Source organism: Mauremys reevesii, linkage group 3, assembly GCF_016161935.1.
Source record: "Mauremys reevesii isolate NIE-2019 linkage group 3, ASM1616193v1, whole genome shotgun sequence".
NCBI lineage: Eukaryota > Metazoa > Chordata > Testudines > Geoemydidae > Mauremys > Mauremys reevesii.
Genome location: NC_052625.1, coordinates 134,385,013 through 134,409,666, shown reverse-complemented (window position 1 = coordinate 134,409,666; position 24,654 = coordinate 134,385,013). Strand labels below are relative to the sequence as shown.

Sequence of the window (24,654 nt, the reverse complement as noted above, 5' to 3'; positions counted from 1 at the left end):
ATCCTCTGAAAAACGTGATCAAGCCTACATGTCCTCAATTTGTTTACACCTATGCTTTGCTTATGGGAATTAGGTTTTGATGAAATTGAAGACCGAAAACCTAATTTCCAAGGCATATTCCCGTGCTTTCTATGCTCAAGAATAAATGCCTGGAAACTGACTGGACTTCTGTTATAAACAACTGAACTTCTTTGATCAAGGTAACAAGAAGATGAATCATTTCATTCATATGTAAATCTCCCCTGAAGGTCTCCTCAGAAATAAAGAATCTCATAAGTCAGAATTAGAAAAGACATAAGGTTGCCCTTTTCATGGCAACATAGGATTGTTGCACATTTACTGATGTTTTGTCAAGTCTAGTTTTCATGTCCTAAGCAATGGGGGTTCCACTGCTTCCTTAGGGTTACCATTTCACCACCTGACAACTCTTATCAGTACATATTCAATTTTCTGTTTAATTTCATTTCATTATTCATAGCTAAATCCCTTTGTATAGCATCTCTCTAAATAATTGTTTACTTCCTTGGTTTCTGAACTTCTCATCAGTAAGTAAAATATTATCTCGCACCCCTGTAATCACTTCCTTGCCACATTTAACTTTCTTAGAGCCACAATCTGACACTCTTATTCGCACCCAGTAGAACTTTACTTTGTGAATACTTCCATATCTTTCAATTGGACAATTCAAACAGAAAGGTACTATTCAGTATGTCAGTGCAATTTTGGAATATATGAGGCAAGATTAAGAGATAGATTCTTACCCCAATCAAGTAGTACCTTATTTGATGAATACACCCATCTTTTCCAATGGGAACTGATAAGGTATTACTGATGTAATGGACAGACCTCAATATTGATACAAAAATGGTATTAATAAAACTATTATTTTCTTTTGATATTAGGTAATTACAAACTTCTCTGTATCTCTACTGAATATTAAGATATAACGAGAAGTATGTTATAGCTAGAATGCTTGAAAACATAACTAAATACATTATGTTTAGCTGATTATGTGACAAATGTTCAGGCTAATCAGAGAAATTCTAGGAGGCTTCTGAGACCAAAGGACAAGCCAATGTAAAGAAGATAATCTCTCCTTAGCCATAAAACCATGTTTATTACCTCAAAGAGTTTTTTAAAAAACTGCATTTTAAACTTTACTTTGCTTTAACTTTTTATTATATTATTTTGTGACATGTTTAAAAGATGCATTGGTTATTGAAATTTGTACTTTCGTACAAGCTATTTAATAGACATTTAACTGCTATAATAAACACTTTGTAACTCTAAGGAGCTGTGGTCAACAGACAAACCCCTAAGAGTGTCTTATCTAGACTAGGACTTCTCCTTTTGTATAAGATACCAGTTTCGTACAAATGTAATCCTTATCTCAAGAAAACAAACCATGTAAAACATTCATGTTTTAGGATAAGACCCCGTTGTGAAAAAAAGGAATGTAGGGCTGTGTTATCAGAACAATAAATCTAGAGGTAAGCATGGGATTTTTCATCCTTCCAAGAAAAATTCTGAGTAAACCCACACAAAGAAGTTTAGAAATATCCTTGTTGAAATGAATTTTATAAATTACTCTAAAAACTTAAAGCCTATAGGAAAAACATGTGCAGCTGGAAATATTTAAAACCTTTTATTTATTTTGTAAGTGTTGAAATGGCAAACATCTTTGTGAAATGCATATTTGCAAATATGTTAGCTAAATGTAAAGCTCCTAATATCATTGCTATGTAAATGATAAAATGCTTTACGCACCAATATGGAATCTCATACCCTTGCTAAACTAATTACTAAAATAAGAAGTTATTTAAGTATAAAATATTTATATTTGTGGGAAACTAATTAATTACTGGCAGTGCTCCAGAAATTCCCACAACCCAACTCTGGAAGACAAGAAGATTAATCTTTCCTAAAATTGTCATGTAGATTCAATAACTTCTTTAATAACTCTTTAAGCTAAAGACTCTCTTTAAGAATGATTTAATTTTAAAAGACTTTTAAAAAAGTGAAAGCTTGTATATAAAGAATAGGACTATTTGGACTTTTTGAAAACAGAATTTCATGTCCTGTTGAACTCTAATAAAATTGAAGGAATATTTCAGAAAAGGAACTGAATAAAAAGAAAAAAGTTAACTTTTAAGAGCTTATTTGGGATTTTCCCATCAGGAATGCAAAGGCAATTAGAAATGTTGTATATTCATGTCAGACTGCATATTCAGAAGCTGAAGGTGTCATCTAAGCCAATCTTCAACAGCATGTCAATAGAAAGATGACAGCAAATAACTTTGTGTTCTGACATTTGTGTTGTGCTGATGTTTATTTTTTCCTCTTTACTAATAAAATAATCATGGTTAATAATTGCGATTTTGCTTTATTTCAATCATAGTGTCACCCAGGGTGTGCAACAGAACCCCTGTAGCTAAAACAGTAGGAGTCACACTCCTGAGTTGGAAGTAAGAGAAACAATTCATAAGAGTTGGCCTACCATTTGCTTCTCTTAACAAAATATTTTAAGTAATTTTTAACATAAAATTACTTGGCACCCAATCATTTATAATTATTCCTTTCCAACCCACACTGAGCTTAAGTAAGGTGGGCAGAATCTGTCTCTTCCTCAAATTCTTCTAACTTCCTGATCTTTTTTTGTTATTTTTCTCTCACCAAATTTAGGTGGCTAGAACTGAACATAAAATATGACCACAACAGAGACACACAGATGTGATGTCTTTGTTTACACAGCCTAGAATTGCAGTGTCCTCCCTTGTTGCAAGATCACAGTACAAGTTCATGTCTAATTTACTGCCCACTCTCACTATTCAGGGTATGTCTACACAGCAATATAAGCCTGAGCTCAAGCCTAACCCTCCCTTACATCCACATACCAATTGTGTTAACCCAAGGCTCGAATCTAGGGCCCCCAAAGGGCTGGAGGGTCCGAGTCTGTGTTAAAATAGGACCTGTTTCTTGTGCACATGGCACCAACTTGACTCGGGTCCCAAAAGTCTTTCGGATGTATCCCAGAGTTCCTTGGGGTAGCTTCATTAGTCCTCTCTATACCGACAGTCTGTGGTGCAGTCAATTGCACTCTATTCCAAATGGAAGCCACACCTCCCTTTGCAAACAGCAGCAGCTGCAGTCAGCTTTAACCCATTGCCTGCTGCACACTGGTAGGGTGTCCAGACAGCAAATATGAAAAATCGGGACGGGGGTGGGAGGTAATAGGAGCCTATATAAGAAAAAGACCCAAAAATCAGGACTGTCCCTATAAAATGGGGACATCTGGTCACCCTACACACTGGTCTGGCAAGCACATTATCAGAGAGCCTGCAGGGTTCTCAGTAGAGACGAAACAAGAAGCTTTTGCAAAGAGCTGACTGGGGTGGCACATGCAGCCCCAGGGAGGATGGGGGTTGGGGTCAGGAGCAACGGCCAGAGAATGGAGTAGGGACTAAGCAGCTGCCCTGCAGGGAGGGGGAGTGGCAGAGCGCCTGGCTCAACATGGCTGGGAGACGATAACCCTCAATACCCCAGCCACTCGTCCTCCCTGCCGGGATCCTGGTCTGCTCTCTCTCTCTTGCTCCCGGGCCTCCCTTTCCCTGAGGCTGTGTGTGCAGAAGCACCCATGCAGCACACAGTATGTGGGCAGTGAGTGGGAGACAGCCCCAAAACTTCCCCACAGCCTTGCGGGGACCCCTGGGAGGTGCTAGAACACACTGCACCGCAGTCCCTGGGGAAGCACTTCACCACTTGACCGATGGCAGCAGCCAGGCTGGTGTGTTTTTCTGCTGAAACCTACATTTTATGTCAAACTCAAAACAGACAGACAAAAATAAACAAACAAACAAAAAACATCTTTATTGAACAGCCCATTTCAAAAATTAAGAATTGCCAAGTTTAATTTTACTGGTCTGACAGCCCTGGAGACTGATGTCCTAATTAGCCTCAGAACAGGTCCACCTGGGCATTTTCCTGCCAGGGTGACTTATCCGAGAGGTGGAGAGCCTGATGCACAGATTAGATAGTAGTTCTCAGTGGTAGAAGATGACAGAACAAGGAGTAATGGTCTCAAGTTGCAGAGGGGGAGGTTTAGGTTGGATATTAGGAAAAACTTTTTCACTAGTAGGGTGGTGAAGCACTGGAATGGGTTACCTAGGGAGGTAGTGGAATCTCCTTCCTTAGAGGTTTTTAAGGTCAGGCTTGACAAAGCCCTGGCTGGGATGATTTAGTTGGATTTGGTCCTGCTTTGGGCAGGGGGTTGGACTAGATGACCTCCTGAGGTCCCTTCCAACCCTGAGATTCTATGATTCAGTTTAAAGCCTTCTCAAACTGCTGTCATTCTACTGAGACAGCCACCAAAGAAGCTAATTATGCAGTTTATGTATCAAGTGCTCCTTATGGGCACCCAAGTCCCACCAATCACACTGTCACAGGAGACAAGGTGGGCAGTAGAGTTTTCCCACAGTGCAACACATTCAGAGGGTTACAGTGTCAACATAGGAGCGGGGCGCTATGCACTCTGAGATAGGGTTACTTTGACTCAGGTCTGTGCACTGCAGTATGGATGCCAGAGCCCTCGGTTTGATCATGGGTCAGAAAATCCTTAACCTAAGGTTAAAATGCAATGCAGACGCTCAAGCCCAGAGTTTCTTTACATGGGTCAGTTGACTCGAGTCACACTAACCCGAAGCTTACACTGCTGTATAGACATACGTTAAGTTTCTTTCAGTAATACTGTTTTTCAGCTTACTCTTCCCCATTGTGTTTTAAATTAATTTCCCTTGGAGATATTAACCTTTCATTTTTCCAAAATAAATCATATTATATAGAGTACTTATGCTTATATTCAGGTCCCTGACCTCTCTGGAGTTTGAAATTACATCCACTTTAGTATGAATCATTCACTAAGATTAAGATAATTGGTTATATGCCTTGTCTACACTTGTGGTGGTATGTAGGGTATGCGTAGCTACATGCTGCAGCGAAAAGTAGGCTGGCATCCACATTGCGGTGTGTAGCGAAATGTGGTGTGAAAGGCTCTGGCAGTGGAGAGGCAGTGGGGAAAAGCTGAGGCAACTCCCTGTGGCAAGGAAAGACCGGCAGTGAGGACCTTCCTCCTGCTAGAGCCTTTCCATTCTGCTGGAGCTTTCCCTGCGGTGGGAAAGACTCTGGCAGCAGGAAGGCAGTGGGACACTACATTGCTAAAAATAATACGGTAGATGTGAAAAGTACTCCTTGGGCATGTAGATATCCGTGTAGGATATATATCCTAAGGTTCAGGCGTGCCTTTTCTTTACTCACTAAGCAGGGCCTCACTATGTACACTGCTATTTATACCCATGCTAGGGTGTGCGGTACTTGTACTCTACGTATCCATAAATGTAGATGTAGCCATGGAATGAACACAGCCTATATGAGGGACTCATCAGTGTGACTATATAATAAGTCTGATGAGACCATGCTACCAGAAAATATGCATCAATACAATAATGATCATCTTTTGATGATGCTAAAATATTTCAGAGATCTACTGTACTAAAGGAGCACAAGAAAAATTGAAAAATAAATAACCCAATACTTTACCAAATATTTCTTAAGCCTTGTATGAAAGTTTGAGCTACCATTTAAAACCATTATCTATGATGTGAAATAAAACAGAAGAACTGACAAGCCAGTATTTAAAGCAACAGATAGTTCCGGTCCACAGACACTCAAGGAAAAAAGGAACTGTTGGCTGAGTGAACAGGTGGTCCTATAAATAAACCTTGAGACAGGCATAGTATGTCCAATGAAATTAGTTTATAAAGAAGTTCAGCATAAACTGCTCTCCTCTGCCAAATGTTAGAGGAATGGGGATCCATAAAATACACTTAATTTTAGAGAAACATTAAGACATAAGATTATAATTTTGCAGTCTCACATGGAAAATATAATCTCAATTTAAGAACAACGAGAATGCACAATTTGGCTTATTTTGTATGATAAAATAATACTTCTCCTGCTCTTGATGTTGAGCATGGAGTGACTAAAAAGCAGGACTATGTTAAGAAGAATTAAGCTTCTTGATAGTGAAGACAAACATATTTAAAGTTAGCGATAGGGTTGTTAGCCTCAAAAATACAAACAAATGCATGACAAAAAATGAACCCTTCCCTACACACACTTTTTTCAGTAAAACTAAAAGAGTTGGATTTCTATTATTGCACAGAAATAATGAAAATCTGTATTAACAAGACCAATTGAAACAAATCTTTAAGGAAACAAAACAATAAGGTTTCTAGTTATAACGTTACCTGTGTGAGGTGGATGTCTCTCTGGTAGAATCAGATGCTGAAAATTTATGATACAAACAGCCTCTGCTCCTAACCATCTATCAGATACAGCTCGAATGTAATATTGGGAAGGCAAAGGTTCAAAAATAGGGATTGTGAACACCAGCTGCTGAGCTTCTTTAGCAATGACCTGATGTAAACAAAGAATAGAGAATCATTTTAGAACAGCTAAAACAGCTTACCATAATCTCACAAGCACAGGCAACACAAGGAAATTAAGTACATGAACAACATGAAGTACAGTATGTTCATGTATGTGTGTAGAAAGCATAGATAACAGGTAGATGATCTCTCCCTTTTCAACTTCAGGAGAAGATTCTGCTTCCATTGGCTTCAAAAGGGACAGGATAAGGCTCTTGGTCATTAAGTTATTTTATTTATTTGTTGGGACGGAAGAGCAGTGAGTAACGTGTATTTACAATCCTAATAAAAACAAGCATTATAGATTTGATTTTTCATCTGCAAGTAACTGTCCACCAGAGAAAGAGGCAAATCCTTTAATGGATTTTATTTTTGTAACAATATTAGTGAACACCCACGTCAAAGATCAATTTTAGCAGATGCTAAGAACTGAAAGGCAGACAATGGATTTTGAAAATTTGGCGATGTTACTGTATATATTTCAGGTTTGGGACAACACAGAGGTTTATAATAATTATTCCCAAACTATCTGCCAGCTTTTTTTTCTTACATGCTTTGAAATTCTGCGTAAGTTACCTGCTTTTTTTGAATGACGAAATACTCTGAATGATAAATGTGATCATTAGTGGGGTCTTCCACCCAGATCCACCAAGGCTCTCCAACTGTGCCATGCACCTAAAAGAAGGGAAAAGGTTCCCTCGTTACAAGTACCCCATAGACCTCTCCGAATACACCAGATATTTGGGGATATATTTCAGTAAGATGTGGGTTTATTTTTTACAAAGAAAATATGACAAAATCAGGGGAGCAATGTAAAACTTTTGATGAAACTCTTCCATCTGAAATTAGTCATCTATAATTGTACCGGTTTGATACATTATATAATCAGGAGTGAACGATCTGTGTCTGTGGGTATTTCAAATACCAAATACTGGTTAATAACATAAGAGGACTCCATGTTTCTAAAACTAACTTGACTTTTGATTAAGAGAACTATTTTCAGGTTCTGCAACTGCAGCTAGCATTCAAGCCATGTGCACACAGACTTTTCCAAAAACTCTTTCCTCCTGCAACTTGTGATCCTCCCTCCAAATTCCTTGCAGGCTTCTACAGTAGAAATTGTTTTTATTGAACCTCACTAATCTTTCAGGCAAGAACATCTATGACTACCAACATCTTTGGGCCTTGCATTAGATGGTGTATTGATAAGCCATCAGTAACTGGTTCTGGGTTGGGTGGGAGGAAAGAGTATTAACAGGGCTTGATACCTGGCCAGGGATAATTTCCATGTTTTGGCATCGGGGAGCAATTCTTTTTCCCATCCTCCCATTTGGCTTGTAGTATGCATCTGGTCTTGCCACTTTATCGTGTTGAGAGTTAGGGCTCTGGGAGTCTTCACAGCTATGCATTAAGTTTATCCAACTGCCATATTTTGGGTCAGGAAGGAATTTTCCATTCCCTGGGCAAGGGATTGGCATCTTACTTCTGTGCTGCTTTCAGAACTGGGCAGCCGGAGAGCGGCAGCTGTTGGCTGGGCGCCCAGCTCTGAAGGCAGTGCTTTGCCAGCAGCAGCAGAGAAGTAAGGGTGGCAATACTATATCATGCCACCCTTATTTCTGCGCTGCTGCGATCAGATCTGGGTGGCTGGAGAATGGCGGCTGCTAACTGAGGGCTCAGCCTGCAGCAGCACCAAAGAAGTATGGGTGTCAATACCATACCATGCCATCCTCACTTCTGCGCTGATGCTGGCAGTGGGGCTCTGCCTTCAGAGCTGGGCTCCTGGCCAGCAGCCACTGCTCCAGCTGTCCAGCCATAGTGTAAGAGGGGCAGAGGTGACTCAAGGCTGCTTTAACTAGTGCTGGCAGTAACAACCCCTAGAGACCACTGGGGATTGCTAGAGTGTAACAGTGCTCTGGGCACACCCTACTCCACAGCCAGGGCCGGCTCCAGGGGTTTTGCCGCCCCAAGCAGCAAAAAAAAAAAAGAAAAAAAAAAGCCGCGATCGCGATCTGTGGCAATTCAGCGGGAGGTCCTTCGCTCTGAGCGGGAGCGAGGGACCCTCCGCCGAATTGCCGCCGAATACCTGGACATGCCGCCCCTCTCCAGAGTGGCTTCCCCAAGCACCTGCTTGCTAAGCTGGTGCCTGGAGCCGGCCCTGTCCACAGCCATATTCTGTAGCACTGGCTTAAGTCATGTGCCACAACACCCAGGGATTCCCATACTCCTTGTGTGGCTTTGCATTACCCTTCCATTCCTTCACAATGGAGGAATGCTCACCTGCCCTATTAGGGCAGCTTTTCATGGTCCCTTGCTCTGCTGGAGTAGGGTAAACGGAAAATTTCATAGCCAAGGATCTGGCTCATAGACTTTAGCTGAACTAAAGGACTCTTAACTTTGGAAATTGCTGTAATTAAAGATAAGAACAAACTCATGTCTCACCTTTTCTAGAACACAATATAAAACATTTCCTTTGCACAGGCTTCCCCCAATAAAGTAAAGTACAAAATGAACAGCAAGATTGTTTCTTCACCTACCCTCTAGAACAATCCCAGAAATACGATCAAACCACATCAATTCCAGTTTTGTATTATTTTGTTTTATTTGGCACCTACATGCTGTCATGGTGCATGCACTAGAAATGTTTAGCTAGGCTAGGCATTTCAATTAAGTACTTGGATTTTTACAATTCTGATTTTGCTGGTGCATTTCTAGTCTTATTACGGGTGGGCTTCCCTTGCAGTCAGTTTTTGTGCTGACCACAGCTGCCACTGTCGTCTTCTGGGCAGCTTACCAGCATAATAGTAGCATGCTGATGGGAAAGCAATTCTTTAATAGTTTGTCAACTGTTAAATTTAAAATGATAATGATTATTTTTTAATGAAAAATCATTGTAGTTATTTACTATAATAAAGATTCTTTCATAATTAATAATAAGCTCAGCGGATACAAACAGAGTCAAAGCAAAGCAAAAAAGGCAGTAATATTTTCAGGATTTGATTAATACAAATATATGTATTCAGATTTTAAGAGCTCCATAGTACAAACTGACACAATGTTTGTAATGTTTCCAAAGCAACCATTAAGACCATGCTGTGTCAAAGGTCACAGCAATAAGCCTGGACAAAACTCTATTTTCCCCAATGCTTCCTCTTTCCAAGTACAGACCTCTTTGGTATACTTTATGGTTTGCCTTGGGAAAGCACTGCTGTAAATGGATTCTAGTTAAAGAACAAGTGTTAAACTGTTTTGTCGTTGATGATATATTAGCTCATCAGCACTGAACTTTGTATTGGTAATACTGATGCAAGATAGAGACTTAACTACATTTTTCAAATTATCTCCTTTTGTAATATAAAACAGTACATGTACAAAATTAAGTCACCAAAATTAGTTGGTGCAAGATTAGGTTAGGAGTTCATTCAAAGATATTTTTTATAATCAGTCAAGGAAGTGATTAGAAAGAAACTGCATGTATTTTGATCACCACTCCTTCTATTCACAATCTAAGACAGAAAAGCTTTCCAAAAGAAAAACTAAAAGCCCTTATGACCAGGGAAAACAATTTTTTAAAAAGTGTGTAAATCTATTTTTAGAACAAAAGTCTATTACATTCACTTTGTGGGCAAGATCAATTTGATACGTGTATTTTTTTGCTTAAAAAAGGGGTAGGCTTTGAAAATGGAGTTTTAGAACCTGAACCTTAATCCAAGAACAGGTATTTAATTGCTAGTTTTCAGAAGTACAACCTCTCCGATCTCCTAAAAGTGGAAGAGAATAAGAGATATGTTCCTAACAGAGAAAAAAAGCCTGTTTGTGCCCAAGGCCTTATCTACAAGGAAGAGTTTTAACGTATGCCCATATAACGGCTCCATGTGGGCACTCTTATTCCATTGTAAGGCTGTTTTTTTTGGTTTAGCTTAAACTCCTTCCCAAGTGACATAAGCTAACTGGAATAAAAGTGTCCACTTTGGGGGCAATGGTGGTGAATGGGGGAATCATACAGGTATAACAATATTAGTTTAAATTCTCACCTTGTTAGATTGCCTGTGAATACAAGCTTCAGCTTATAGCAATATAATTTTCCTGTGTAGATAAGTCCTTATACATTGGAGCAGTTTACAAATGTAAAAGTACATTTTTTCCCACTATTAACATCTGTTCTCTAAACAATTTTTATGAAGTTACGAAAGAGTGCAGTCTTATTTAAATTAACTTGAATGAAAAAAGGATACTTTCTTTAGATATAGTCTTCCATAGGCACCGCAAAATTAATGCATCTCTGTAGAACACATTGTCTTTATAAATAGTTAAAATCACCTTTTTACATTATCCAAATAGCTAAATTCTCACGATAATCTTCACCTTAATTACTGAAAGCTGGAAGAGTGCTTTTCCCCAGTCCCTTCTTAATTTTTACCTGATCGTTCCACTTGAAGTCAGGAGTGATGTTCAGCCTAACACGGAGTACAGTACGTGTAATTGGCTGAATAGCTGCTTCCATTGTAATGGAGGGAATTTGATGGACACACTGTTTGACCTTTAACCCAATATGCACATGACGCAGCATGTGACCTGCAAAGAAAACACCAGGTGAAACAAATGTGCATTTACAGGAAAAATAATACAAATCAGACTTTTAAATAGGGTTTTAGAGAGGGATGTTATTGCTTGCTTGTTTTGTTGTTTGGTGTGTAAATGACTCTCTTGACCTGGTATGTTGGAATATTTTGTAATACTTCTTTTGAATTAGCAAATTTACAACTCAGAAAAAGACATTATTAACTCCTCTGCTAGCTTTTACCAATGGGTCAAAATAACTATTAAGAATTCATGCTGAATAAGCTACTATTTCAAGGCAGTTTCCTTTTTCTTCTAATGACTTTTTGACCTGCTACTTAGAAAAACATATAGTCTCTTCTATACACCTAAATACTAACTCATGAGGTGATATGATTTTGTTTAAGTTGATTCTTGACTACGTAATTTGCATCGATATGAGACACTTAAAACTGATATCTATGCATGGAGGTTGCACTGATTTAACAAAAGCGGTATGTAAATGGATTTACTTAAAACTGTATAACGTTATCACGTAGACTAGGCCTTACTCAATTTAAAATTGATCTAGTTAAAGCAAGGCAAACTCCTCATATAGACACGTGCAGGTTTAACCCTTGCTTAAATCAGTTAGCTTACATCTGTAAATTAAGCACATCTACATTAAGAGTATGCACCATTTTAACTATATTGATTTTAAATCAATTTCTTTAAATGGGTGCAACTTCTCCAGTCCAGGAATGCCCTTATTCTACTAATAATGTCACTATTTTTTACAGGCAAAAGCAAAACTTCCGAAGGCATATACAATATTGGTGTTCCTACGGTTCAGTTAGCTCAATAAGGCTATGCAGGCAGATCAATTCTACAATGTGATGCATGTGGGTGAACCCTTGAGCCTGTGTGAAGACCCTATGTGGGTCTGTACAGGGATCTGCCTGCACATGCCTGCTCTGGTGGTGGTGTATTTTAGAGTTACATCAAGAGAATGTTAAAAGAAATATCTGTGACTTCTGAAAATGTCAGAATCATACAATTCTCTAACCCAAGGAATTGTCTGCTTAAAAACAGGCATTTTTAACTAAAAGAAGTATAAAACTTACTTGATTCCAAAAAGACTTAATATACTTTTTCAGAGAATACAACAATAAACTGAACTATAAAAAAAATCTTCCCGTCAATTGCCAGGGGAAGACACTTAATTTTCATTACCTCTTTTGTTTCAATATGAAGGCTTTTTGGTTTTTTTAAATGAACTTGTTTTTGTTTAATTTTTTGGCAGAATCATAGAAATGTAGGGCTAAAAAGGACCTCAAAAGTTCATTAAGTCCAGACCCCTGCAATGAAGCAGGATCAAGTAAATCTAGACCACACTGACAGGAGTTTATCTATCCTATTCTTAAAAAGCCCAATTATGGCAATTCCATTATCTCCCTTTGAAACCTGCACCAGTACTTAACTACCCTTATAGTTGGAAAGTTTTTCCTATTATCTAACCTAAATCTCCCTTGACCCTATTACTTCTTACCTTTCCTACCTGCAGTGGACTTAAAGAAAAATTGATCACTGTCCTCTTTATAGCAGATCCTAACATATTTGAGGGCTTATCAGGTCCTCATTAATTTTCTTTTCTTAAGACTAAATATGGGCATTAATGAAAACATTGAATAGTACTGGACCCAGACAAGACCCCTGCAGGATCCCACTAGATACATTCACCTAGTTTGACAGTGAACCACAGAAAACTATTCTTTGAATATGGTCTTTCAACCAGTTGTGCATCCAACTTGAAGTAATTTCATCTAGACCACATTTCCTTAGTTTGCATCAAAATCCATCACGTCTACAGTTTCCTCCCAATAATCCTGTCAAAGGAAATAAGGTTGGATTGTCATGATTTGTTCTTGACAAATCTATGCTGGCTCTCTCTTATTACCCTATTATCCTCTAGGTGCCTTCAAATTGAGAGCTGACACCTATCTGAAGTCTTTCTTTATCTCCCATTAGAATAGGAATGCTGGAAGGGTTTCCCTGCCAGCCAACTCCTCTCTTTTTTATTTCAAGTCATCTTGCTACTTAGAAGGGGTGTGGAGGCTCATACTGAAACTAATAGGGAGAGGTGCTGAAAACAAGCTACCAGCCTGAAAATGCTCTTTCCATATTTCAATGTGGCACTGAATTCTAAATTAAGAAAAAGGATGGCTGGCAGGCCAGCAAATGCTTTCCCTCTCTCTCCAGTGTCTTGGAGGGAGGGAGGAAGGGAGACAGACAGAAAAAAAGCAGATAGGGAGAAGGACATTAAACAGCTGTCAGGGATCCACTTTGCATTTATAGGGCTATCGGATACCCATTATGATAGTATCTAATCACTAATAATCTATTTCCATGGTCAAATACTACACTCCATCTGCTTACACACAAAAAGTAGTCCATTTAAAATATAACTATGCATATTCTATATACATGTAGAAACATATCTAAATTCAGAATTCAATGGTAAGTGGCATTCACACTGAAATTGAGGGGAGTGAAACTCTTTCCATGTCTTTTAATCCAACATCCTATATGTTCCAGAAAAATCATAGGGCAGTTTTCTTTAAAAAAAAAAAAAAAAAAGCGCAGGGCCATTCACTACCATATTATACTAGTATTAAGCTTTGACGTAATACTATGAAAGTACAAATTGATTTATTATAATACATAAGGTACAGATGCCGATCTGAAAAGCCACAGAATACACACACATACATAGATAGTATAATTAGTGACGATACAAAACCTCTGGAGATTTCTTTTAAGCACCTGATTTAACTTTGAAAATAAAAACATAGGTTCATATCTTGCATACACTTATGTATGGTGCTTAACTTTGGGACTACTCACATGAGTCAAGTACCGTAAGTATTTGTGAGATTGGAGCCTTATCTTGGAAGTGATCTGAACACTTGCAGATTGCTGCCAAGTCAGGTATGCAGGTCATCTCTGGTTGTTGAGTTAAGCCAGTTCAAGATTGAAAAGATGCTGAACGTCTATTTTCACTGTACGTTTGGGAACTATTTTAAAATTCCAGTCTACTTTTTTGTAATAGAGTTGAAAGTGGCCCAACCCTGATTATTGTATAACAAAAATGCTGTGAAAAGTATCACCTTGGACCAGAGGCCTGCAAATGCAGACTGAAGTCCAGTATCTAAAATATCCCTCCAAAGTAAGAGCAACAAGTTAAAAAGTATTCAAAATAAAGAAGATTTCTTCTTAACTCTCTTCCTCGACCCCATCAGTTGGTGGCTAGCTAATGCATAAGTGTTTATATTCACCTTCTAATATTGTTTTTATTCCTATAAATGTAATTGTGGATGTCCTCATTACTGATATATATCAAATTCTTTATTAAACTCCACTAAGCTCTTGGCTGGAATGATAATCTTGTGGCAATGAACTCCTCAGGTTTAAATGAAAATGAATTTGATCATTCAGAAGGAGGCATGAACCACTTATTGGTGGCGTCCTTTGTTATAATTCCCTACTTTCATTCTTTTTCACATAAACAGTATTCAGGTTGCAAGTAATGAAGGACCTGATTTGTCAACTGTCAAAAATCAATGGGATTAATAGCAAGTTCCTACTCAATGTAAAGAGGAGAATACAGAGCCCAATGTTTAAATAGAACATTGCTTATTATGTTTTTTTTACCTATTTCATCTTTCCTCATGTCCTTCATTTTATCTACAGAGAGATTCTTCTCCTCCAGCTTTGTGAGGACTGATGGTGGCAGCACCGAGAACTGTCGCAAAGGGTTGGCCCATCCCCACAGCCGCTTGTCAATGACTTTGCTGAGGTTGAGTAGCCGGTATGTCATTGCAGGCCATCGTTTCCTAAGAGCAACCTCAAAAAGGGCTCGAACAATACGAGCTGCATTCTACAGAGTGAAACATCAAGATGAAGAAAAATATTAGATTCAAATCAAACATTTCTTATTGGATACAGCATGTATGTTTTCTCCTATCAGGCTCACCCCAAAATTTATTTTTATTGTTAAGTTTTAGCTAAAATATTCTTGAAAAAATTATTTTTCAGTTTCTACCTAATGATTAATTGCATCTTTTAAAACTGCTTCATCAGTACTTAATGGGATGATGATAGTAAATACAAATTAAATAATTATTAAAGCTATACTGTTGTAGTGAACAGAAACAATTTTTGTTAGTACACCTCTACCCCGATATAACGTGACCTGATATAACACAAATTCAGATATAACGCGGTAAAGCAGTGCTCCGGGGGGCCGGGGCTGCGTGCTCCGGCAGATCAAAGCAAGTTCGATATAACGAACTTATAACGCAGTAATATTTTTTGGCTCCCAAGGACAGTGTTATTTCGGGGTAGAGGTGCAATACTTTTTCTTGTTACAATAACCCTGACCGTGCTCAAAAATTTAAAATTGGATATTCATGCTGAGGGGGAACATGGTCTTGTGGTTAAAGCCCAAGTCTGGTAGTCAGGAGAAGTAGGTTCAACTGCTAGGTCTGCTGCAGGATTCCTGTCCTTGGTTTTGATCATAGTTACACCAGCACTCAGGGGTTTTGCTCACTGTCTCTCAATGACTTCTCAATCACATTTACTTAGTTTACAAAAATGTTTGCTTTCTTCTTATTTAAATTCCTTGCAAACTTAACTTAGAATCTGAACATCAAGATTAATTCTTCATAGACTTCACATAAAAAATAATTTATCCATCCCATACTCATCTAACACGGCAATGACAAATATTCTGCCGGCCCATTTCTGCTTTATTACATACCCATGCAAGCCCATTGTTTTCAGTGGGATTGCCTTAGATGTAACTGAGGGAAAAATCTGACTTTATAGTGAGAAATTAGCTATCAGTTCTGTTGATGATTCACTGAGCAGAACAACATTCACTCTGTGCTGGCTCTGCAATGCTAACAGGAGTAAAAGAAAAAGGTACTAAAAATATTTAGTCACTGAAGAACGCAGCTACAACTCTTCTACTGAGGTAAACGGAACAATTTTGTTTTTTAAATAGTCACCTTTTGGAGTAGAACTGCAATTTAAAAATTGTGATTCTAAGCACTACCACTCATGTCCCCATGTAAATTATCACACACATTTATAAATTGAGCACCTGAGTATGAGACCACATCACCTGATTTAAAATGCTACAGTTGATAGAGACAAATAAAAGCTATAAACTGAAATTGAGAGACCTCTCTTAAAATGATCTTGTTGTGCACGTATTACAATCTTTATGATATGTATAATGATCTCAGCAAGCTCACGTGCGCTATAAAACCTGAACACAACGAAACAAGCTAAGATGGCATGATGATCTTAACTCAGAGTATCTATGCTTTTAAATGTTTCACTCTCATCCTTAATATCATTTAAATACAATTTTTATTATTTCTTCTTAAAATGGTTTGGGAGGATGTGACAGCACAATATCAGAACATACTATGCTGCTGCTTATTAATGAAGAGACAGAAATACCCCTAAATTGTCCCAAAAGCCACAACCTTATAACCCACTACATACATTTAATATTGCTTGACATATGGAATTGTTATAAGCTGTGCATTATGTCATTTTCCTCTTTTAAGGTCCTCAAGCCAGAAAACAGATGCCTTCTTAAGGGGAATTTCAAGTGGCCCCCTGACTTGCTGGGATGGATCCTAGACTTGTGAAGAAGCAGCAATATTCCACAGATTTCCAGTGCTGTTGTATCCATGTGATGACTAAACATCCCATCAAGTTGATGACTGCTTGGGGTGTTAAACTGAGCCATCAATCAAGAGCATGGACTGGTCTGCCATTACTGTGTAGGTGTCAACCTAGTGTAGTCCCTCAACTGTGGAGAGGTTTTCCATAAAGTTTGGTATCCCCTTTCAGGTTTCTTAAATTTTAAGTCCAAACACTATCAATCACAATGCACACTGAAGTTATGTTTTGCCATTCTGCAAGATCATTCAGGCTAGTCCCTTTCAAATAAGTGAATGTTCAAATTAAGCAAATGCCAATCTGTATATGACTGGTGAACTTCTAGGGCCAATCTAGCTGTTTAATGGTATGTGGCATAAACGTAGCCAGTTCCGACCAGTGTGTATCCTTGCGTAAGTTGAATTTTGTATAAGTTGTGAACGTATACCCGACAATTACGCAAAAAAAAAAAAAAAAAAAAAAAAAAAACCTTACGGAACGTACAGAACTTTTTCCGTAAGTGCGGATTTGCGTAAGTCGGGTTTGTGTAACTGGGGGAGCATCTGTATTCTGGTGTAAACCCCATGCAGCCTACTTAAGATTTGTAAGACCAATATTAATAGCACATATTCTGGTGTAAACCAATTTTATAATGATTTGCAAAACAAACATAAAATTAGAAAGCAAAAAAGTTAAATACATTTAAACTTTTTTGTAAATTTAGGAAACACTGAGGTTTAAGGCTAACATTTTGTATGCAATTGTAATTTAAACCAGGGCTGCCCAGAGGGGGGAGGAAAGTGGCACAATTTGCCCCAGGCCTGGGGCCCCACAGGGGCTCCCACGAGAAAATAGTATTCTATAGTATTGCAACTTTCTTTTATGGAAGGGGCCCCCGAAATTGCTTTGCCCCAGGGCCCCTGAATTCTCTGGGCAGCCCTGATTTAAACTATGAAAGATGAATAAACAACAGTTAATGGCTACTATACTGGAAAACTAATTCAAACTGAACTAAAAAAGTACAACCTGGCCTCCTAAATTAGCATTTAGCAATTATTCTCCACTAAATCAAAAATATTCTGTGTTGAAATCTTAAAAGCTAGTGCTCAGATTTTCAAATCATATGTGCACATACGATTTGAAAATCTGGGACCACATAGTTATCCATACATCTGGGTAAATGAAAGACGAGAAGAAAGACAAACTAATAGATTTTATAGATTTTTTTTTTTTTACCTGTGCAACATATGCAGAGTCTGAAATAAGGGAGAAACTATCAATCTCTCCTCGGCTAATATATGTTTGAAGGAGGATATTTATCTTTCCATAACTGTTCTCCACACCTCCAGGAGCAGAAAGTTCACAGAAATTGTTCAGTAAGGCATCCAGTTCCTCTATTTCTTCTTCTCTTACCTAAAACACAATTAATAGGTTTGAAGAGGTTGGAGCAACTTGGTAAAAACTTTCACACTAAATTAAATTTCCATTATCTCTTAGAAACATTATTTTAAATGGAGTCTAGTTTTACACAAAATAATAATAATAAAAAAACAAGTCTTCCAGACTGTAGCTAATAGAACTTAATTGAAACTATCTTAATAGTGACACAATTACATTTTATTATTCATCACCATCTATTAAGGTTGCCATTGACACACAAAAATTTGTTATGCCACAAAAATTGAATCTTCTGACCCTACCATCCTCCATCTGATGAGATTTCATTTTTTATTTGACCAGAGTAAAACCTCTGTCCATCTGGATTAGGGCAAATTTGAATTAACATTAAATGCATTCATTATAGTTATATAGTTTGCATGTGGCATAATATATTCTTAGCTCAAAACTGTAAAGTACTATGATTCATGATATTAGAGTTTTCACTGTTAATAAGATTAAGTCTTAATACAAGTAAAGAAATATTCATATCTACAGTTTGAATAATGCATAGCATTTTACATTCTCACTGATGAGAATGTAAAACATACCATAAATCTACTGAGATTGACAGTCTCAGTCTAAAATTTATTTAAAGAGGGTAAATGTTTGGCCCCTTCAGGGAACCAGTTGGGGGCCATTTCCATCGGGCCCTGACTACCTGACATCCAGAGGACTCAGAGAGTAGGGTTAAAAGCCCTACTCATTCTCCAACCACTGGTCATGCATTTTATGGACCCGATACTGTGGATTGGGGTCTACTTCTATTAAAAGTGTCCTTCTGGATGAAGTGATCCAATCTTACCTTGATCTGTTCAAATTCTTCTGCCTTAGATACTATAGCAAGAATATCACCTTCTGTTTTGTGAGCATCAAAATGTTCATTGAAAGTCTATCAAAAATAAAATGATTTGAGTTACTGTTAAAAATAAAAATGTAAAAACAATGATTTTGACCTACCAACTTAAAATTAAAGACAATTCTGCTCTCAGTAACAACTCAAAGAAGAGAGTCTCTAAGATTTTTAAAAGTAAGTAGGTGCCTCAGTTATTGGACACCCAGCTTCAGACAACTTAAAGAGGACCAAATGTTCAGAGGGCCTTTTCTGCACTTTCTAAAAAACAGCTGCTTTTAAGTTGTCTCAAGTTGGGGACCCAAAAATGGAGGCAACCAAAATCCATAGTCACTTTTGAAAATCTTGTCCACGCTATGTTTGAATGTGTACGTTAATAGGTCCAATTAAAGGATGATGTGACAGATTTTCAGCTCCCAGCCTCCAATGGAGCAGGAACAGTTTTGGGCAGATATGCACGTCTACACACGCTTCAGTGCACTAACTCTTGCCTGTACTGCACTGATAAATTCTATCACCTGAATGACAAGGTGATAGCATTTTCACCCACAGAAACATTTCTGTTAGTGGGCTCTGTGCAAGCAAATTCTATTTCCTGCAAATAGATATCTTATCACCTGTATATCCAAGTCTTAGGAAGGGGCAGAGAATGTAGAAATCATCATCCAAAACCAAATCTGACCAAAACAATGCTTTCACTATTGCCATATGCTTAGTTTCTTTTAGTGACCATGATTTGAAAAAGATATCAATGTTAAATGGGCTACATGTCCTATAATATCTTCTCATGACCATTTTCTATAAAGGGTTAAAAAGAGAGAAGTATACCAGAAGTAGAACAAGTTATTGTACCTCAATAGTATTATACTTAATATAATAGTGGCTGGCAATTCTGCCTAAATCTGTTGAAGAAAAAAATCCAGTTCTTTCTTCAAAACGGATCATGCGGGCTTTGTCCAGCTTTCTGCCAACTTCAATCACCAGTTGTTCTCTGTGCTTCTCTAGCCCTGGATCCATCTAGAGACCATGCACAAAATACAAAAGTGACAAATGAGGCATTTCACTGAGATAATTCAGGTTTTCTAGAAGTCAGAAACAAAATACAGTTGCAAAACAAATAAAATAAGGCCATGATTATCAGTCCTCATTAATACCAGTTATACTGACACTAAGTCCACAAAAAGTTGCTACACATACCAAACATGAATATAAATGAGAAAATGCAGCCTATATACTGGTCCATCCTCAAATTATACTATATTTCAACAAAAAAAAATCAGGGAAGTTACTTGACCCTGGATAGTTATAGCAGTGAAAGACTAATGATGGTGTTGCTAAAATATAGCTCTGGCTGACTTGCTGGCCCATAGCTGGGTATCCAGCACTGGTTGTCCCCAGGGCCGCCCAGAGGATTCAGGGGGCCTGGGGCAAAGTGGGGGATCGAACATAAAAAAAGGCGCCACTCGCTGCGGCCCTTGTACTCACCGGGTGGCGCTCCGAGTCTGCGGCGGTGGTGGGTCCTTCACTCGCTCCACGTCTTCAGCAGCACTGAAGGACCCGCCGTTGAAGTGCCGCCGAAGACCCGGACTGCCACCGGATGAGTAAAAATTAAAAAGACGTCTCTAGCCAGGGAAGAGAAACTCAGCCAGGGCTCGTGGGGCCCCTGCGGGGCCTGGGGCAAATTGCCCCACTTGCCCTCCCCCTCTGGGCGGCCATGGCTGTCCCTGCCTGCTGTGCCTCTGTAGAGTCCTCATGGCTGTGTCTCTATAGTTAGGAATCTTGAAGGACTTCAACAATAGAGATCCTGCCTAGAATGGCCCTTACAAACCAGACAATTTCAGCTCCCAAGCACCTGCAACTGCAACAGCAGCTCAGATACCGCTACAAGAGACTAAATAGGTCTAGACTATTCATGTACATAAAGTTAAGCATGTGTGTAAGTTTACAGGATCAAGGCCCTAATCAGAAGAAAGCTCAGTTTCTTCTTATATGGATATTTTAAATGAAATATTCAAAACTGAAATGAAAGAGAAAAAAAATCACAAAGTCCAAATACAGGCTGTTAACAAACTGTTAAAAAGGATGTTATTTTAGAAACTCTTTAATCCATTATATAATTCATCCTCTTCTTTATTTCCTCATATTCCTAAGAAGCAAGGTCTTTCCTTCAGAATAACTGATATACATTTTAATTTACAGTTTTCCTAAGATGACTCAAAAGGGAAGAGACTGGGATTCTCCAAAATTTCGAAGCATTATAAACACCATCATGTAGAAGTTATGAGGACAAAAAGCTTTGTTGACCCGTAAAAGGAGAAGCAAGCGGTGAAAGATGGTAGAGGAGAGGGATTGAAAGGAAGGAAAAAGTCAAAGGGTTTACCTTAAAAAATTCCCTTCAAATAAAACAAAAAAAACAACAACAAAAAAGTATTTTTCTTTCAGCGGTATGACAACCTAATTTTCTTTGCTGCCTTCCTACTCTCGTTAATGTAATTTTTTGAGACTTTCTGCTTCAGCAAGAGGGAGGGAGAAGCTCAGACATCATCACTGCTACTGGGAAACAGTTTGAATTTTTGAGAAAAGTTGCTGATCAAAGCAGAGGGATTGGAGAAGCAAAGATGAGAGGTTTGCAAATTTACAGAATAGTTATTGACTGAACACGTCTTGATCATGCCTATTTGGCACAGGCCTAAGTAAGGTCGGGTATGGAAAAGCATTACTCCAGGGAGAGCACTGAGAGACATTCTGGACTTCCTGGTTTACAGCCAGAGCTGCTACACCCCTTTGGGGAGCAAGGTCTGCTCCTTGGTGTGGTGGGGTGGTGTGCAGCCTGGCCTTGCCTTGCCTCCTTCCTGCACCTTTTGTGGTACTGAGAGACCTCATGGGACCAGGGACTGCAATACTATGTGGCTCTTACACATGACAAAAAGGGAAGGGGGGAAGAGAGAAGGTTTTTTTGCACACACACCCACACCTACTATACATCTGGGGACAATCTGACCAAAAGTGATTATGCAAATCAATGCACTCTGAATGGCTAGACTGGCTGGCCAATATGGATATATAAATTGGCAAATCACATGATTATTAAGAAATAACTGTATACCACTTATGAAAATTAAATATCTACAACTGGATGGGGAGGAAAAGGAATTGCATAACTCATAAAACTATGGTTATGCTGCACCTGAAACTGCACAACTGCCCTGCACTCTGTATAACATAACTCGGCAATATAAAAACATAAATCAGATGCTTCCAAGAAAGAAGAGAATATCTATGTCTGCAGGCCTACTTGCTCTCTGCTATTCAAAGGCATTAACAAACACTACCTCTAATAGGTATATCCTGTTTCTATCTTAACACAAGACAGCAAAGGCCACTTCAAAATGATTCAGTACAGGATGCGGCAGCGAAGGAGATAGCTGTAGGAATGGCAGAGCACTGGTGGACCTTCAGGACTGGCACTTGCTTGTTTGGCTGAAGAATGTCACAAGTATATTTTTGTTAGTTTTATTTTAAAAATTATTCCTGTTAATTGTGATTTAAATGTTATCATTTGGTGTTACCAAACATATTTACATAAATTATCCAATATGCTTAAATCAATTAATAATTTGCCACAGAACTCAGTACTGCTTGCCAGAGACATGGGTCTTTGAGTGCGAAGGAATTCTACAGACCTAGGATACGTCAAAACTCCCACTGTTGAGCCCCAGCTAGATCTAGTATTTGATGATACCTTAGATTATGCTTTTCATTTACCTGGCTATGTGAGTTTGGCTAACCATAAACAAATACATTATAATATAGTATAAGAGATTTATTAATATGCATTTGGGATGACTGAACTCAGAAAGCCATTCTAGATGTGTGCCCATAAAATATTTAAACTACACCTCACTATAATGTATTGAGAACTATGGAATTCTTACCCACTTTCCCTATGGTTTAAATCCCACTTTCAGCTCCAAAGGATAAAGATATTGGACCTGAAACCTGACACTGGCATACTGCTAGGAACGTTGTAGATACTCGAAACCTGGGTGTTGATAGTCATGTGAAAAACTATGAAGCCATGCAACCAATTGTGGAGATGTGAAACAAATTACATTTATCATGAACCTTTGACCATCTCATCGGCACTCTCACCATTAAACCAATGCCAGAGAAATATTTCCTTAGTTTTTTCCTCCTACCACTTTATGTTCTTCTCCTGCCTATCGAATTACTATTGTTGAAGGCTCTAGTAGAGCATATACAGAAGTGTTAAAGAAAAATAGGTATTTACATTTCCTGTAAACTATGAAACACACCAAAAAGTAAAAATAAGGAATTCCACTATGAAAAAAATATATCTGTGTTCTGATTTATTCCAACACACAAAATAATATCTAAAACCAACACCAAACAAAGGAATAAAACTGGATCCCAAGAAAAAGATTTCAAATCTGACTGAGTGATTGATTTTATTAACCTGTTAAATTAACAAATATGCTGTCTAATACTTTATGATACTGCAAGTGATGAGATCTTCTAAAACAAATACTCGACATAGGAAAAACCGTGTGTAGAGCAGAGCTATGGCTTCAAGAACCTTGACTGTGTAACTCATCTCTGACTTTCACTACTGAAATGCTGACAGTGACTAAAGCATGACAGCTGTTTTGATAAGAACGAGTGCTACACATTGATGGCTAATTTGGCCATTGAAAACGTATTTTGTATGATAGTGGGTAAAAGTGTTTGACAGGACAACTCAGAAGGGACCTTACCATTTTAAAAAAAAATAACTCTCTGCTCTAGAAAATATCTTCTCCCTTTCAAACACTTAAAGAATTGCTGATGTCAGGTAAAGCAGAAATAGCAAATATTTATCCCCACATCAGGAAAGGATTACAGAACCAGAAAGCAGGTTAGATTTTTTTTAAAATGCATTTTCTACCTGATAAGCCTTGTGACTGATGCCATATACTAATGGATTTGCTCTCATCCGTACATAAAGATAAGTGTAACTTATCCACTTTACTGCTTCCTCCACATTAGTTACTGTTCCAAGAGCAACCTGTAAGTAGGAAGAGAGACAAAAATTGAACTTACATATTAGAGGAAAACACAAGCATTAAGTTCATAACAACTGAATTCAGACCATTAGCACTAGATTAGAGAAAGTGTCCGAAGCTTTCCATTTTAAATATACTAAAATAATAATCATATAACAATCTCTTCTGAACCACCTATATATCTGCATTTCTAAAGCATGAATAACCATGGTACCTTTTTCACAGTAGATTTCAGATACCTGAGCATCTAAATGATCTTTTAATGTAAAAATTATAAACAGTAGAAAAGATCACGCAATACAGACTTCTACTACAAGAAATTTGTAATTCTTCTATGAACAAGATTCATATTTTAAACCATGTAAACTTACCTTCCTGTCTGAGTTTAAGTGAGATGTTTGCGACCTGACTTAAATTGAAAATGTTTCAATTATATCCTCATATGTGTTTAAGAAGCCATATTATAAGGGAAAATGTCTTGAAATTGTGGAAATAAGATGACTATAGATATTTTTCAAATCAAACAACATTGGCACACCAGGATTTT

At 38.1% G+C, this 24,654-nt stretch overlaps 1 protein-coding gene across 2 annotated transcripts in view; it reads right to left on the bottom strand.

Moving 5' to 3' along the window:
* The window catches only part of ASCC3 (activating signal cointegrator 1 complex subunit 3), a 493,632-nt gene that overhangs the window by 111,530 nt on the left and 357,448 nt on the right, over positions 1-24,654 (bottom strand). For both annotated transcript variants that reach the window (XM_039531733.1, XM_039531734.1), the window contains exons 17-24: positions 23,990-24,109; positions 19,897-20,061; positions 18,997-19,083; positions 17,991-18,167; positions 14,730-14,955; positions 10,900-11,054; positions 7,059-7,157; positions 6,303-6,471 (exon numbers count right to left, since the gene is read on the bottom strand). In XM_039531733.1, the coding sequence (XP_039387667.1) occupies positions 6,303-6,471; positions 7,059-7,157; positions 10,900-11,054; positions 14,730-14,955; positions 17,991-18,167; positions 18,997-19,083; positions 19,897-20,061; positions 23,990-24,109 (1,198 nt within the window). The remainder of the gene's footprint in view (positions 1-6,302; positions 6,472-7,058; positions 7,158-10,899; positions 11,055-14,729; positions 14,956-17,990; positions 18,168-18,996; positions 19,084-19,896; positions 20,062-23,989; positions 24,110-24,654) is intronic.